Source organism: Bombyx mandarina, chromosome 12 (assembly GCF_030267445.1).
Source record: "Bombyx mandarina strain Sakado chromosome 12, ASM3026744v2".
Lineage (NCBI taxonomy): Eukaryota > Metazoa > Arthropoda > Insecta > Lepidoptera > Bombycidae > Bombyx > Bombyx mandarina.
In genome coordinates, this window is record NC_143219.1 from 9,624,890 (window position 1) to 9,638,994 (window position 14,105).

At 34.9% G+C, this 14,105-nt stretch overlaps 1 protein-coding gene across 2 annotated transcripts; it reads right to left on the reverse strand.

Moving 5' to 3' along the window:
* Window positions 1-1,066: 1,066 nt before the first annotated feature.
* Tsp97E (Tetraspanin 97E) lies at window positions 1,067-13,539 on the reverse strand. Of its 2 annotated transcripts, XM_089731938.1 has the most exons (7): window positions 13,176-13,539; window positions 11,240-11,407; window positions 10,973-11,071; window positions 8,868-8,990; window positions 7,728-7,856; window positions 6,464-6,581; window positions 1,067-4,856 (listed from the first exon to the last, which is right to left on the reverse strand). In XM_089731938.1, the coding sequence occupies exons 1-6, from the start codon at window positions 13,233-13,235 to the stop codon at window positions 6,507-6,509; spliced, it is 654 nt and encodes a 217-aa protein (XP_089588064.1). In that variant the 5' UTR covers window positions 13,236-13,539; the 3' UTR covers window positions 1,067-4,856; window positions 6,464-6,506. The 2 variants fall into 2 exon arrangements, with proteins under 2 accessions (XP_089588064.1, XP_089588063.1); XM_089731937.1 differs by lacking the exon at window positions 6,464-6,581.
* Between the last annotated feature and the right edge of the window lie 566 nt (window positions 13,540-14,105).

The following is a 14,105-nucleotide window of genomic DNA, read 5'->3' on the forward strand; positions in this document are numbered from 1 at the left end:
CATTATCTACCACGCTCCTTTATGGACTATCTTTAAATACTTAAACCATGCACACAATATATATTCACATGCGACTTAAAGTACATTGAAGGTACCAAACCAGAAAGTTTTTGCAAGACCTTATTGATATACCATCAAGTCGATTTTCATGGTATAACCGAATAACATCAGGTGTATTATGCGTGAACTCATTCAGTATCCAAATCCTTATAAGAACCCGCCTAAATTAAGGAACTCTAATTTAAACAGCCGTGAAAGTTACAAACAACTCTTATTAGTGGTCGTAGCCACTCAGTTTTGGCTACTTTAGAATTATGCATCAAATAACTGCGTTCATTATGTCTAGCTCAAGAATTCTAATGATACAGAGCATCTCCAAAAAATTCCTAGGAACGAAGACTAGAATTAAATAATTATGACCTTTCGTTAAAAAAAACCATCTATTCGCTGGTAGCCTAAGAGGCTATTCCAGTAGATGAGCTCACGGGCTCAACCTGAGAAATTTTGCTAACACTAGCCCTAGCAAGAGCAGTGCTTCGCAGAACCTGCCACCGGATCGGAATCGCGACCCACTTAGAAGATCCGGCGAAAAACTCAATGGGCTGTGTCTATGGGTTAGTTCGCTCGTCAAACTGTTCGTCGTAATCGACGAGTTCGACAATTTTTTTCTTTTATTTTTTTGTACTGCTTAGATGGGTGGACGAGCTCACAGCCCACCTGGTGTTAAGTGGTTACTGGAGCCCATAGACATCCACAACGTAAATGCGCCACCCACCTTGAGAATAAGTTCTAAGGTCTCAAGTATAGTTACAGTATACTCAAGTATAGAACAGTGACCGATGCTTAGAGGTCCTAAAAGCACCTAGAGTGAATCCGGGGGTTCCGACAAGACATGTTTCTGGCGACGGCGGCATTGCGTTACCCCGTCGCATTCGGATAAGAGCCTTTCATTGCAACTCCTCTGTAAGCCTTTCTTTTTGGGGTTTAAAGTGAACGAAGTAGAATAGACTCCATTCAGAGACCCGACTCAGATATTAAAAAAGGTAATAAATGAAAAAGGTACGACTTCAATTCATGCTCACTTTATTTAATTTAGAATAATTATATGTAGTATATCCTTTGAAGTAACGTACACAGAGTAAATTCATATAATATAAACAGGAAATGAGTACATCTAATTACAGAATTAAGAACATGTATCTTGGATTAAAGTAAGTTTTAATGTAAATACCTAGTCAGGTCATAAATTCTGTCACATGTTTAATGTAAAATAATTGAAACAAGTTTATTCATTATGTAACCATTCATATACCAAAATGAACATAACAAACATAGATTCTTATGACACTAAAGTTTATTCAAAATGACCTCCGTGATTTTGAATACAGGCCTTCAATCTGCGCGGCCAGTCGTCTATCGCAGCACGAACGAGGTCCATGTCAATATCGGCGGCTGCCTTAATCAAGGATGTCTTGAGTGACTCCAAATTGGGATGAGACTTTGAGCACGCCTTTTCCTCCAAGTGTTGCCATATCTTGTAATCTAACGGCTTCAAATCTGGACTGGAGGAGGGACAGTCTTCGTGCCGGATGAAGTCGATTTCACGCGCCGCCAGCCAGTCTTGTGTGCTCTTCGCTCTATGAGCTGGCGCCGAATCTTGTTGGAATACCCAGGGCCTGTTATTGAACATGGTATGAGAAACAGGTTCCACAAGGTTCGTCAGGACTGTATTTTGATACACAACTGCATTCGTTTTAACACCTTTCTCACAAAAATGTACCTCTGTTAAGCCCCAATAAGAAACTCCCAACCATACCATGAGCGAGGATGGAAAATGACCTCGTTGGACACGGGGAATATGCTTGCTCGCTTCTTCACTACTGTGTGCGTACACCTTATCATTTTGTTTGTTGTAGCTCTCTTCTACGGTAAAAATTTTTTCATCCAAAAAAAGAATTTCCCGATATTTTTTTCCCGCGTACCGCTTCAACAAAGCGCGGCATCTCTTCAGTCTCAGGTCCATTAGACGAGCATTCAAACGATGTCCTGTTTTTCTTCGATATGCCCGAAGCCTTAAGTCTTCATTTAACACCCTTTTCACCGTGGTTCTGCTTAACCCCATCTGAAGGGCCAACAGTTTCTGCTTACGTTTGGGATTTCTTTGAATTCGCGCCTTCACAGCTTTTATCACTGCTGGAGTCCTAACAGACCGAGGGCGACCACTTCTTGACCTGTCATCTACACTAGAGTCTTCATTGTATCGTTTGATGGTACGATAAACGAATCTTTTGGTTATATTAAAAATTTTCAGTATGTTAAAAATTTGAATTGGCGCGTAACCGCAACGATGCAACGCAATAACTGCAACACGGTCTTCTTTAAGCGTCCACTCCATATTAAAAAATGAGTAAAATTCTAAAAGTATACATTTTTATTTTCATGAACAATTCGAAATTCGAATTCAATATACTTTTTTGTGGCCAGCATTCTAAAAGAAAAGTTTTTACTGTGTGACAATACTTATGACCTGACTAGGTAAATGTGAATTATTACTGTTAGATAAAATATTCTAGCACAAAATTATATTAGTTGATCGGTAGAAACGAAACCTTCAAGAAATTTTTATTTAGTGCGAAACATTTTCGCAGTTTTCAAAAATGAAAATATTCTATTAAATCATAAGTAAAAATAAGGTACCTAAAATGCCTAAAAAGCTATTTCAAATTTAAAGCTTTAGTTATATACAGTATCGAGAATTTATTACTTTCGAATCCTATAAAATATGTTTTATTATGTACTAAAACGCATTGAGCCCTAAATATTTTTTTCATAAATAATTTTATTTTAGCCCTTTAGTTTTTAATTTCATTTACTTTAAAATACATTGGGGGCTAAAATATGTTTGATCATTATTCTTTTTCAACTAAAATAATAACAGCTAACAAAAAAATAAGATAATTTGACATTATTAACATAGTGAAATGAAATTACATTCGAGGCCTCAAGATATTATTTTATTAATAGTTATGATGTTTTCGAGAAGACTAACGTGTGTAGCGATTTGGTAAATACACGATTAAATATAATTCAAAACGGTTTTATTCTTACGAGTATGACTTTTATGTTAAAATCTACTGACTAGGAGTAAAAAATAAACCTATAAAATTGGCTACAAAATGTAAAATTATCTAAACAAAATTCTATGAAAAAAAAGGACAAGGAAATAAGGAATATTCAAAAGAATAAACAAAATCAGAATTCCTCAACTAGGTTACATATAAATCAAAATGTGATGAAAGATTATTTGAATAAAAAAAAGGGTTTTACAGGTTGATATCATAATATTCATAGACAGAGCTATAATATACAATAATGTTCAAAGAAAACGATGTCTTTTCTTGCAGACCGTACCCATTGTACTAAAACGATGAGCAAACTCACTTAAAACTAGAACATGAAAACGTAGTACGTACGTATTACACGTCTACTGTCACTATGCTAGGTGTAAGGAAACCGCTCCTAAATAGGGTAATTCAAACCCAATTGCTCCATTTATTTCGTTAACCCAAAATGGAAAACCAATTTAAACCAAATGCCAATGAAATTTGACAGGTGAGCCCGCCCGCCGACACGTTACCGCGGAACGCGACTCATTGACCTTACAGATGTGTACGGCTTACATTGGAAATTCAGAGTAACGCCGGCTCCACACGTTGACCCCAACATAGGCCCCAACGCCACTCGCCTAACGTGTGGATCTAGAAAATAGCATTGGCCCGAATTTGGGGCGAACATTGGTAGTTGGCCGACGAGTGTCGGTTTTATCAAAGGAATCTGTGCCAACGTTTGCGATCCGTCCACATGTTGCCGCTTTGCTCAGTCCTGTTGCAACACGCGTCGAATGTGCATGTCGCGATGTCTTCATCCACAAAATCGCCACCCGCATAAACCATCTCCTTTGACGGGCATTTTCTTTTTTTTTTAGTAACAAATTTAAATCATACGCACTCAGTACTGTAAAAGCGCTTAGAGCAATTTCAATTTCGATATCACACATCTACACGTTGGCTCTGACGGAAAGGAACTAGTATAACAGCCAACGTGTGGACACATCACCAATTTAAACGCTCAAAGTTGGTAGCAACGTTAGGGCCAACGTGTGGAGCCGGTGTAAGGCATCACTAGCCAACGTCAGCCGATAGATAATACTCATAGTGTTGTACCCGCCCACATACCTGTTTCGTGCAATTAACCGCTACATCTACATTTATATTAGTAAACAAATTTCTATTTTCCGCTAAACTTACTAAATTATTACCCTTTCGGCTTCAAGAACAGGTCCTTTACACCCTGCATTTAAACACATTCGTTTACATAAACTATTCATACTAGATATCAGTCTACCGAACCAAAAATATGATACATTGCTTCGTCAAGTCTATGTCACGAATTACCAACCGAAACTCTCAATCCGGATAGCGAATATCTTAAGAACTTAAAATTCTGTAACGTAGAATTCAAGTTAGATTAATCTAGAAATACACGCTACATTAGATATTCGAAAATGAATTGAGTTCTTTTAAGTAGTATATATAACGTGTTTTTAAAGCAAATGCAATTTCTTACTAACGACTAAGCTAACATATAAGAAAATAACAGGGCTTCATTGTTGTATCTGTGGTGTGATGTTCATCTGACATCGAATTAGGCAAATTTGTGAACACAAAATTAATGAGTTTAAACATGTTTTTTTTTTCTTAATAAAGATAATTTTTTCTTGGGAAAATCGCGTGAGGCTCCTTGTAGTTCGGGTCGGGCTGGTTGCGGTAGCGACGAGCTAGCCACACCGCGAACAACTGAAACACGAACTCGCATGGTTTACAAACATCAACCGACTGAAGACGCGTTCTGCTAATAATAATATTATGAAAACAAAATAAAGTACATGCAAGATGGTGCTAAATAAATTCATTTAGAATAAAAACATGCGCGTGCGTAAGCTCGTTTAAGCTAAACATTCTTCTAAGGTAATCGCTCTCGACTAAGAAACAGTACTGATGTTAAGGTAATCTGAAAAAAATATCATTTGCTATTCCAAATTTGCTTTAAAACAATTTTTCATTGTTCCCCAAGTTTTTAAACCGATTATTTACACGATATACACGACAGTTATCTCCATTGCTTACAGAGTTAACTGTGAGAGACAAACCCATTTAACAGCATACGACTACCCTCAATTCTTCATCCCTAAAGATCCTTCGCATGAAATCGGTTAAGCAAATGTATATATTATTCTATCTATATATATAATACTATCGTTGTGTAACACCATACACATGTATGCCGCTAGAGACGCGATAAAACTCCTATAAAACGCTATAGCTTTTGACAACGATCCATACGTTTCCCATCGTATTAGACAATACGAGTTGCAGGTTAGTACACCTGATGAATAAACTAGGTAGGTATAACTGTATTCTCACATCAAACGTATCGAGCGGATAATGTGATTGTTGTTCAACAAATTGTATGAATATTATAATCGAGGTTATTAACATAAAAATCAGTACATTTATGACGTACATAATTATAATCATGCGCTATTTATCTGATAAGGTTTCATGAAATTACTTTCTCCGGTCAATCACCTTTTTAATAATTTAATTGTAATTTAAAACGACGCGACGAATGTCCTTTGTCAAATCCAATTAAGAATTAACGTTTAATTGAAAAACATCTACGTCTTTGCGCGTAGTAGGTTGGGTAAACTTGAAAAATATTTAGTTTCAACGCCTCTATAATATAACGATAGTTAGAACGTGAAAACTGTGCTAGGCATTCTGCTGAGTGAGGGGTGCGAAAACGTAAAAAATCCAAAACATGCAAACGAATTAGTTAAGCGTGCTGTCTTGATGCGTAATAAACCATTTTCATTGGTGACATAGTTCATATTAAACCCGCGGAATAGTGTAAGGTCGCGAGGAAGTGTTGATTAAATTGTTTGTGTTAGACTATTTATTTGTTGGCCTCAGCTGTGTTTATTTGATAATTTCAAGATATAAATTTAGATGATTTACGCACATTGCAGATGAGTCATCTATTATCAAAGGTGGCAATCTGTGCATTTGGACAAAAAAATGTTATTGATATGTCAATACAGATTGATTTGAATATAATCGTCTCCTTCAAAGAATACGGTTCAAAACCTGCATTAAATAAAGGTTAAAAATTAACCTTTTATTTATCTAAGATGTGGTTCAGAAGAGTTTTGTGACTGCCAATGGAATACAAAGTCAATAATTCGTTTTTCTGATTTACCAATAATTGTCCAAAAGTCAGATTGCCGGCTTTGATAATAGTCGACTCAGATATCAACATTACGTACAGAGTTTAAATACAACTATGTAACCAATGTTCGTTCTGTTGTGTACATTGTAAAGCACAGTTCATAACACCAAACCACCTTGAAATGTTATATTTAGTGAGGTTCCGTATGGACGGATCATTCACAGAAATGCACTAGGGTTAGCACGCGGATCCTTTTGGTTACGATATCTTACTGTCAACCACACACCCAGAAACTGAAATGAGATTGTTAGTCACAATAATTATTCAAGACAATTTATTAGTTACAGAAATCCCTCAGGCCTAAACGTGTTTACGTAAGTTTTCATTTCAGCACATTTTAGACGTTTTTAAAATTATTATTTATTTATGTATGTAGTACACCCGTCTCGGTCTACTGTCTTCACGTTGCAAAGCAATCATACGAAACTATTTTATGAACAAATTGTTATTCCCACGCAATTTACAGTACAAGTCATGAAATGTACGTTGTGGTGTTTATAGACACAAAGGCTTAACCAACCGACCTACGCATAGTACACCGTTAAAACTATGAAACACCACAACATGAAATGGTCAGGGCTGAATTGCATTAATATAAAAGGTATCCAGCCATTAGAACCGCAATGTGAATGTGGTGAATACGTAGAAAGCACGTTCGCCAACGACTTCCATCATCGAAGAGTAGCATCGTGTAATCAAATCAATAATAAAATTAAATTTGCAATTCGTATGTACGCGAGTGCGGGTCGGTACCACCATCCTACCTATTCCTGTCGCAAAATAGTTTCAATACCATAAAGTTTTTGGATTTCGCGTCTACAAGGTGGATTGCAATGCCAATGGGATCCTGTAAACACTTAACAACAGGTGGCCGAGAGCTCTCGATCTATGTGACTAAAACAATACATAAAACTGACAAACAACATTAATATGTTTGCACCTATTAAAACTAAATGTATAGAAATTATTCATTACCAAAATATATTTTGTAACGTTTCGCATAATCTAAAAATATTACAAGTTTCTAGTGTGAGGTAATTTAATTTTTAATGATCACATTTGATTGTTCTTTTACGAGAAACGAGCGAAGACTTTATTTACTTGAAACAATCAAGTTATGTATAATGTAAACATTTAATAAGGAACTATTCATATAACATTTAACGTCTGTACTCAAAAACTGCTTCAGATGTCTCTTATCTGTATTATTTTCGTAAAACAGTGATGATAAAATGTGACATTGAAATGACAAACGTAAGATAAATATATTTTTTTTTCATCAACATCTACTTTGTATCTGCAATCATATAATTTAAAGAAAATGAATAAGAAAAGATTCATGCTGTAACTAAGTAAATAAAAATTTAAGTATTATCTACCTCTGTGAAGCTGAAGAAAAGTCCAATACCACCACAAAGTTTGAATGCATAATCAATTGTTTCCTTCAATTTCTCCATGCAAGGCTCACACTGGCAGTTTGTTGTATTAATGCCCTTGCAACATATTGCCTGGAAGTCAATAATATCATGTTAAACTAATATTATAAAGCTGAAGAGTTTGTTTGTTTGAAAGCGCTAATCTCAGGAACTACTGGTCCGATTTGAAAAATGATTTCAGTGTCAGATAGCTCATTTATTGAGGAAGGCTATAAGGCTATATATACATATTATAACATCACGCTAAGACCAATAGGACCAATAAAGAATGTTTCAAAATCAGGGTATTTTTCCCTTTTGAGAGCTTACGCTATATGTTATCTACGCCAAAGTAACTATTCCACGCGGATGAAGTCGCGGGCAAAAGCTAGTCATGTTAAAAAAATGATGATTAAACAAATGAAATCAAATTTTACGCTATTGCGCTCTCGCGTTTATTATTTCCAACTTTTCGAACATATTACAATTTTAATTTTGATTATTAGTATTATAAATTTACAAATTCAACTTTTTAACATTTATGTTTTTTTCTAATCAGTAGTATGTTTCTTAAATTGAAAACTAAATTACACATTTAGTTTTAATTTTTTTGTCGCGCTTCTAGATGAAACTAGCTTCCATAATATATCTAAATAATTATTACAGACACTAAAATATATTTTTTCACACGCAGATTAAATTTTACCAATGTGGAGCTTATAAATCACCAGCTGCCCGACTCCAGCAATAATGACACCCACGCCACGCTTAATGGCGCATTTTAGAAAAACAGTATTTCCAGAAGATACTTTTTTTAATTACTTAGATGGGTGGACAAGCTCAGACCCCACCTGGTGTTAAGTGGTTACTGGAGCCCATAGACATCTACAACGTAATTGCGCCACCCATCTTGAAATATAATTTCTAAGGCCTCAGTAAAGTTACACTTACTGCTTCAATTAAAAACAAATAATTGAGATCTAAAATCACTGTCTCTTTGCCAGTCATCGTAAAGTTCTATACTTGGTTATAGAAATGTTAAATGGAGTAAAGCATTATGACATTTCATCAAACAAAGGTAAAAAAAAAAAAAATGTAACTCACATTGACCACAGCACACGATGGATGATCAGCCGTAGTGTTCGTGAATGTAGAGTCCTGGAAGCCGCAGCACTGGAAGCGTTCTTGTACTTGCTGCTTCACATCCATGTCAACTTTATTCCATCCCTACACACAAATAATAAGTAAATTTGAAAAAATATTTTTAACATATTATTCCATATTGAGATAATCTATATCTATATTCTATATCTATATAACTAGTCAGGTCATAAGTATTGTCACACAGTAAAAACTTTTCTTTTAGAATGCTGGCCACAAAAAAGTTTATTGAATTCGAATTGTTCATGAAAATAAAAATGTATAACTTTTAGAATTTTACTCATTTTTAAATATGGAGTGGACGCTTAAAGAAGACCGTGTTGCAGTTATTGCGTTGCATCGTTGCGGTTACGCACCAATTAAAATTTTTAACATACTGAAAAATTTGAATATAACCAAAAGATTCGTTTATCGTACCATCAAACGATACAATGAAGACTCTAGTGTAGATGACAGGTCAAGAAGTGGTCGCCCTCGGTCTGTTAGGACTCCAGCAGTGATAAAAGCTGTGAAGGCGCGAATTCAAAGAAATCCCAAACGTAAGCAGAAACTGTTGGCCCTTCAGATGGGGTTAAGCAGAATCACGGTGAAAAGGGTGTTAAATGAAGACTTAGGGCTTCGGCCATATCGAAGAAAAACAGGACATCGGTTGAATGCTCGTCTAATGGACCTGAGACTGAAGAGATGCCGCGCTTTGTTGAAGCGGTACGCGGGAAAAAAATATCGGGAAATTCTTTTTTCGGATGAAAAAATTTTTACCGTAGAAGAGAGCTACAGCAAACAAAATGATAAGGTGTACGCACACAGTAGTGAAGAAGCGAGCAACCGTATTCCGCGTGTCCAACGAGGTCATTTTCCATCCTCGCTCATGGTATGGTTGGGAGTTTCTTATTGGGGCTTAACAGAGGTACATTTTTGTGAGAAAGGTGTAAAAACGAATGCAGTTGTGTATCAAAATACAGTCCTGACGAACCTTGTGGAACCTGTTTCTCATACCATGTTCAATAACAGGCACTGGGTATTCCAACAAGATTCGGCGCCAACTCATAGAGCGAAGAGCACACAAGACTGGCTGGCGGCGCGTGAAATCGACTTCATCCGGCACGAAGACTAGCCCTCCTTCAGTCCAGATTTCAATCCGTTAGATTACAAGATATGGCAACACTTGGAGGAAAAGGCGTGCTCAAAGTCTCATCCCAATTTGGAGTCACTCAAGACATCCTTGATTAAGGCAGCCGCCGATATTGATATGGACCTCGTTCGTGCTACGATTGACGACTGGCCGCGCAGATTAAAGGCCTGTATTCAAAATCACGGAGGTCAATTTGAATAAACTTTACTGTCATAAGAATCTATGTTTTGTTAAGTTCATTTTGGTATATGAATGGTTACATAATGAATAAACTTGTTTCAATTATTTTACATTAAACATGTGACAGAATTTATGACCTGACTAGGTATATATATAAATGAATTGCTGTTCGTTAGTCTCACTAAATCTCGAGAACGGTGGACCGATTTGGCTAATTTTGGTCTTGAATTATTTATGGAAGTCCAGAGAAGGTTTAAAGGGAATATAAATATGAAAATGCTCGGAATTGAATAAAAATAACAATTTTGTTTTTCCTTTGATGTGTCCCCCGTCGGACGAATTCCTTTTGTTTGTTTTATGTTTATTTTATACAAAAGTTTAGGTCTTTTTTTTATCGATTGAGGCACTACGAAGTCTGCCTGGTCAGTTAGTCATAATATAAAAAAAGATGTAACTTTACTGACAGTTTAAGAGAGAAATATTATTCAATAATATCCTAGCAAAAGAAATCAATTAAAATAGTTACATTAATATACAATCTCGTTTAATTTACCACAATCTTTCCTAAAGCTTTGTTCAAGTGTTATGGTAACCACATAATAAAAGGTATGCTTAAACTGATTCTGTCAATTTTATAATTTTTTCGTTTCCATATGAATTTTAATTAAAAAATTAATTTATAGCTGTGATTTTTAATACAACGTTCCTATTCACGGATTTTATCAATTTAAATTACCTGTTGAGCTAGCATCTCTTGCTGCTCAGAGTTAACTGCCAAACAAGCACAAGCAATCGAAAACTGTACCAAAAATAGAAGGAATAGTATTACCATGTACTGAGTAGTTATTAAGGAATGTTATTATTAAATTTACGAAATTCATCTAACCTACAATAAAAAACATGTGTTTATAATCTAATTGTCTTGATATTTAAACACATAGGATTAGAAAATATGTTCTAAAACTAATAATAATATTTAAAATTATTTTGTTTAAAAGGATACAAAGAACAGCATAACTTGGTGATGCTTGACTGCTCCTGCAAGCCCCAATATGGAGATTAAGATGAGAAATACTCCACATGCTAGTATACCACCTACAATGGGCAAGTTGGTAACCAGGGATGATGCTTGCCCATAGACTGTGACTGAAATCAAGATGCTCGCTACAACCTGTTGAACATAAAAACTTTCCTAGTTATTATCATATTGTTGATATATATAGAGGTTTTAATACATATTTAGTAAAAAATTTATTGGGAATGGATTATTTGTTGGTATTCTTCCAAAATTTTTTTTTGTTGTTAGTTTGGCACAACTGTTTTTCATTTTCGTGCGTAATTTGTTTCATCTCATATTTAAATTAAATACAATGCTGTCTTTTTATTTCGTAGCTAGTGTGTATTGAGAGTTTCATAATAGGCAAAAAAAAAATGAAATAAAGAGTTTGTCTTAAATTTTGCATCACCATTGGAATTTCATGTTCGGAGTCACTGAAAATATTACAGAAGTCTTATGGTGGATTGACTTCATCAAAAACATGTGCGTATCACAAAGCAGTCAAGATGTGACGGAAGACGTACCTCGCTCTAGTAGGCCACGAATGTTTGCAACTGAAGTTAACATTGTAAAATAAAAGGAAATATTCAGTTTCATTCAGTAGAAGACATAAAGGAGAATTTGTGGCAAATACTGAACTCAATGCTAGAATAAGCATTTAAAAAATGTTTTGATGATTGGACTATTCATTGGCATTCGTGTATTTATTCTGTATTTCGGAAGGAGTATACTTTGAAGGTGATAAAATAAATTTGGAGGAATAACTTAATTTTGTGTATTATTGATCTTTTTCCAGTACTTTCTTAGCAGAGCAGTATATTTTAAAATTCATATTAAAATTTGTTAGTAACCAAAAGAATGTTAACATAAAACTAGGTTTAGACTTAATACTCTATTATGAATCTAGTCTTGTTCTAGTGCATTGTGAATTTAAGGTTATCAACTATTTTCGTTACGTTTTACTTAGTGGTGGTCAAGTTTTTTCTTCTTATCTCATTATTATCATAATCCATTCTCATAATTGTATTAGAAATGCCAGAGCATGTGTTGTATGTATTTTTATGTCTTAACTACTCATGAACACTAATCATCATGAACAAAACTGTATGTAAAAGGTTGTATTAATATTTATATTTGATTATGAATGATATAAATTAAGATATTTTCCTGTATTTAATATAACCCTTCTCATTCATTTTGTGGTCTCATTACTGCTATTCTTATACCTATACTGGCTACAAATTTGTATTTAAAAGGCTTAATAACAGCAATGTCTCTAATAAAATCCAACATATAATATGTACATTCACATACTATGAAGTCTTCAATATACATGACATCAAAGAAAAGTTAAAGCCTTCTAAAACAATGTATTTTATTAAGCAGACAAAATATATTTATATACAGAGTTAATTATAATATGATTTTATTGTTTTATTGATATTTAATAAATTTTCAAATTGATGATATTTTTAATTTGCTTTTTTACACGTCTTTATTACACGTTTTATTGTTTTTTACACAGAATATTCAGTCTGAACTATATTGTTTTTAAAACACTTTTTGTATGTACTAATTTAGTTATAACAGACAAAGGAATTCAATATTACATCTCTATTAATTTTTATGGTTACTTTTTGCAAAATACGAAGTCTATTATAACCATATGTTAAAATGACACACACATTAGACATGAACTAAAACATTCACCACTCCACTAAAACATTTACAAAACAATAATGTGAACTTGTACCATGAACGGTAAGAAATAAGTAGGTGTTATTTGGCATTAAACATTGAAAATAAAGTTTAAGCTACATATTACATATGTAACAGTGAACTTCTTAATAATGTAACATTTTATTATTTTGTTTCCACTCACCACGTAGAGAATGTTCAACGCGATCAAAGCATTCTTCGAACAAGTGAAACCTCCACACATATTGGAATCTCAGAATAACTCACTAGTTAAAAAAATAGTAATGCTACTAGGTTTGTCAAATTTTAACAAACGGATTTACACATAATAATCTCAAGAGATTTTTTTAATGATCAGTGAACAAAATACATATACGCTGCTTTGAATTTTTATTCTTTTGACATCGGAATATTCGGAATTTGGTCTAACGAGTAAAGTTGACAGTTGACACAATTTTTTTATTTGTACACAGACCATAAGCTCAAATATACCTAACTATAAGACCCAAACAGTGTATAGTGCTCTGCGGACTAACGTATTGTGGTAGTCTGAATCTATGGTCTGGGGCTAGGCTAACTTCAGATAATTCGAGAGATCTTGACTGGTCGAGTTATTACTTTACAACTACACGGCTTTCCTTTGATAAGGATCAGTCAACTTCATTTCATTTCGCTCTATAACATTTTTCATAAAACAGAATATACAAAAGATTAGGCCGTGTGGTGTGATACCTGTGTCTTTCCAGTTGGAAAAATCTAACTACCTACTGCTACTACAGTTGTAGGGAGGGTAGAGATAAGGAACACCACCGTGTAGGGATAAGTTGAAAAAATGTCCACCCATACATGGTGGCCAAGATTGTTATTAGTTGGGCTGGTAAAATTTTTAAAGCGTGATTGCGGATGCCGTCAGAGCCAGGAGCTTTACATGGCCATAGGTTCTCGATCGCCTCCTTGACCTCGGAAGTGGTAATGGGGGGTAACGCGTCCCAAGGCGGCAGGGAAGCTCTGCGCTCGACCTTCCTGTCGACTAACTCGGTGTGTTCGGATTCCGCGAATGGAGTGCTGGTGGTGCACTGCTCTTGTAGTGCATCGGTCAGCAGCTCTACTTTGT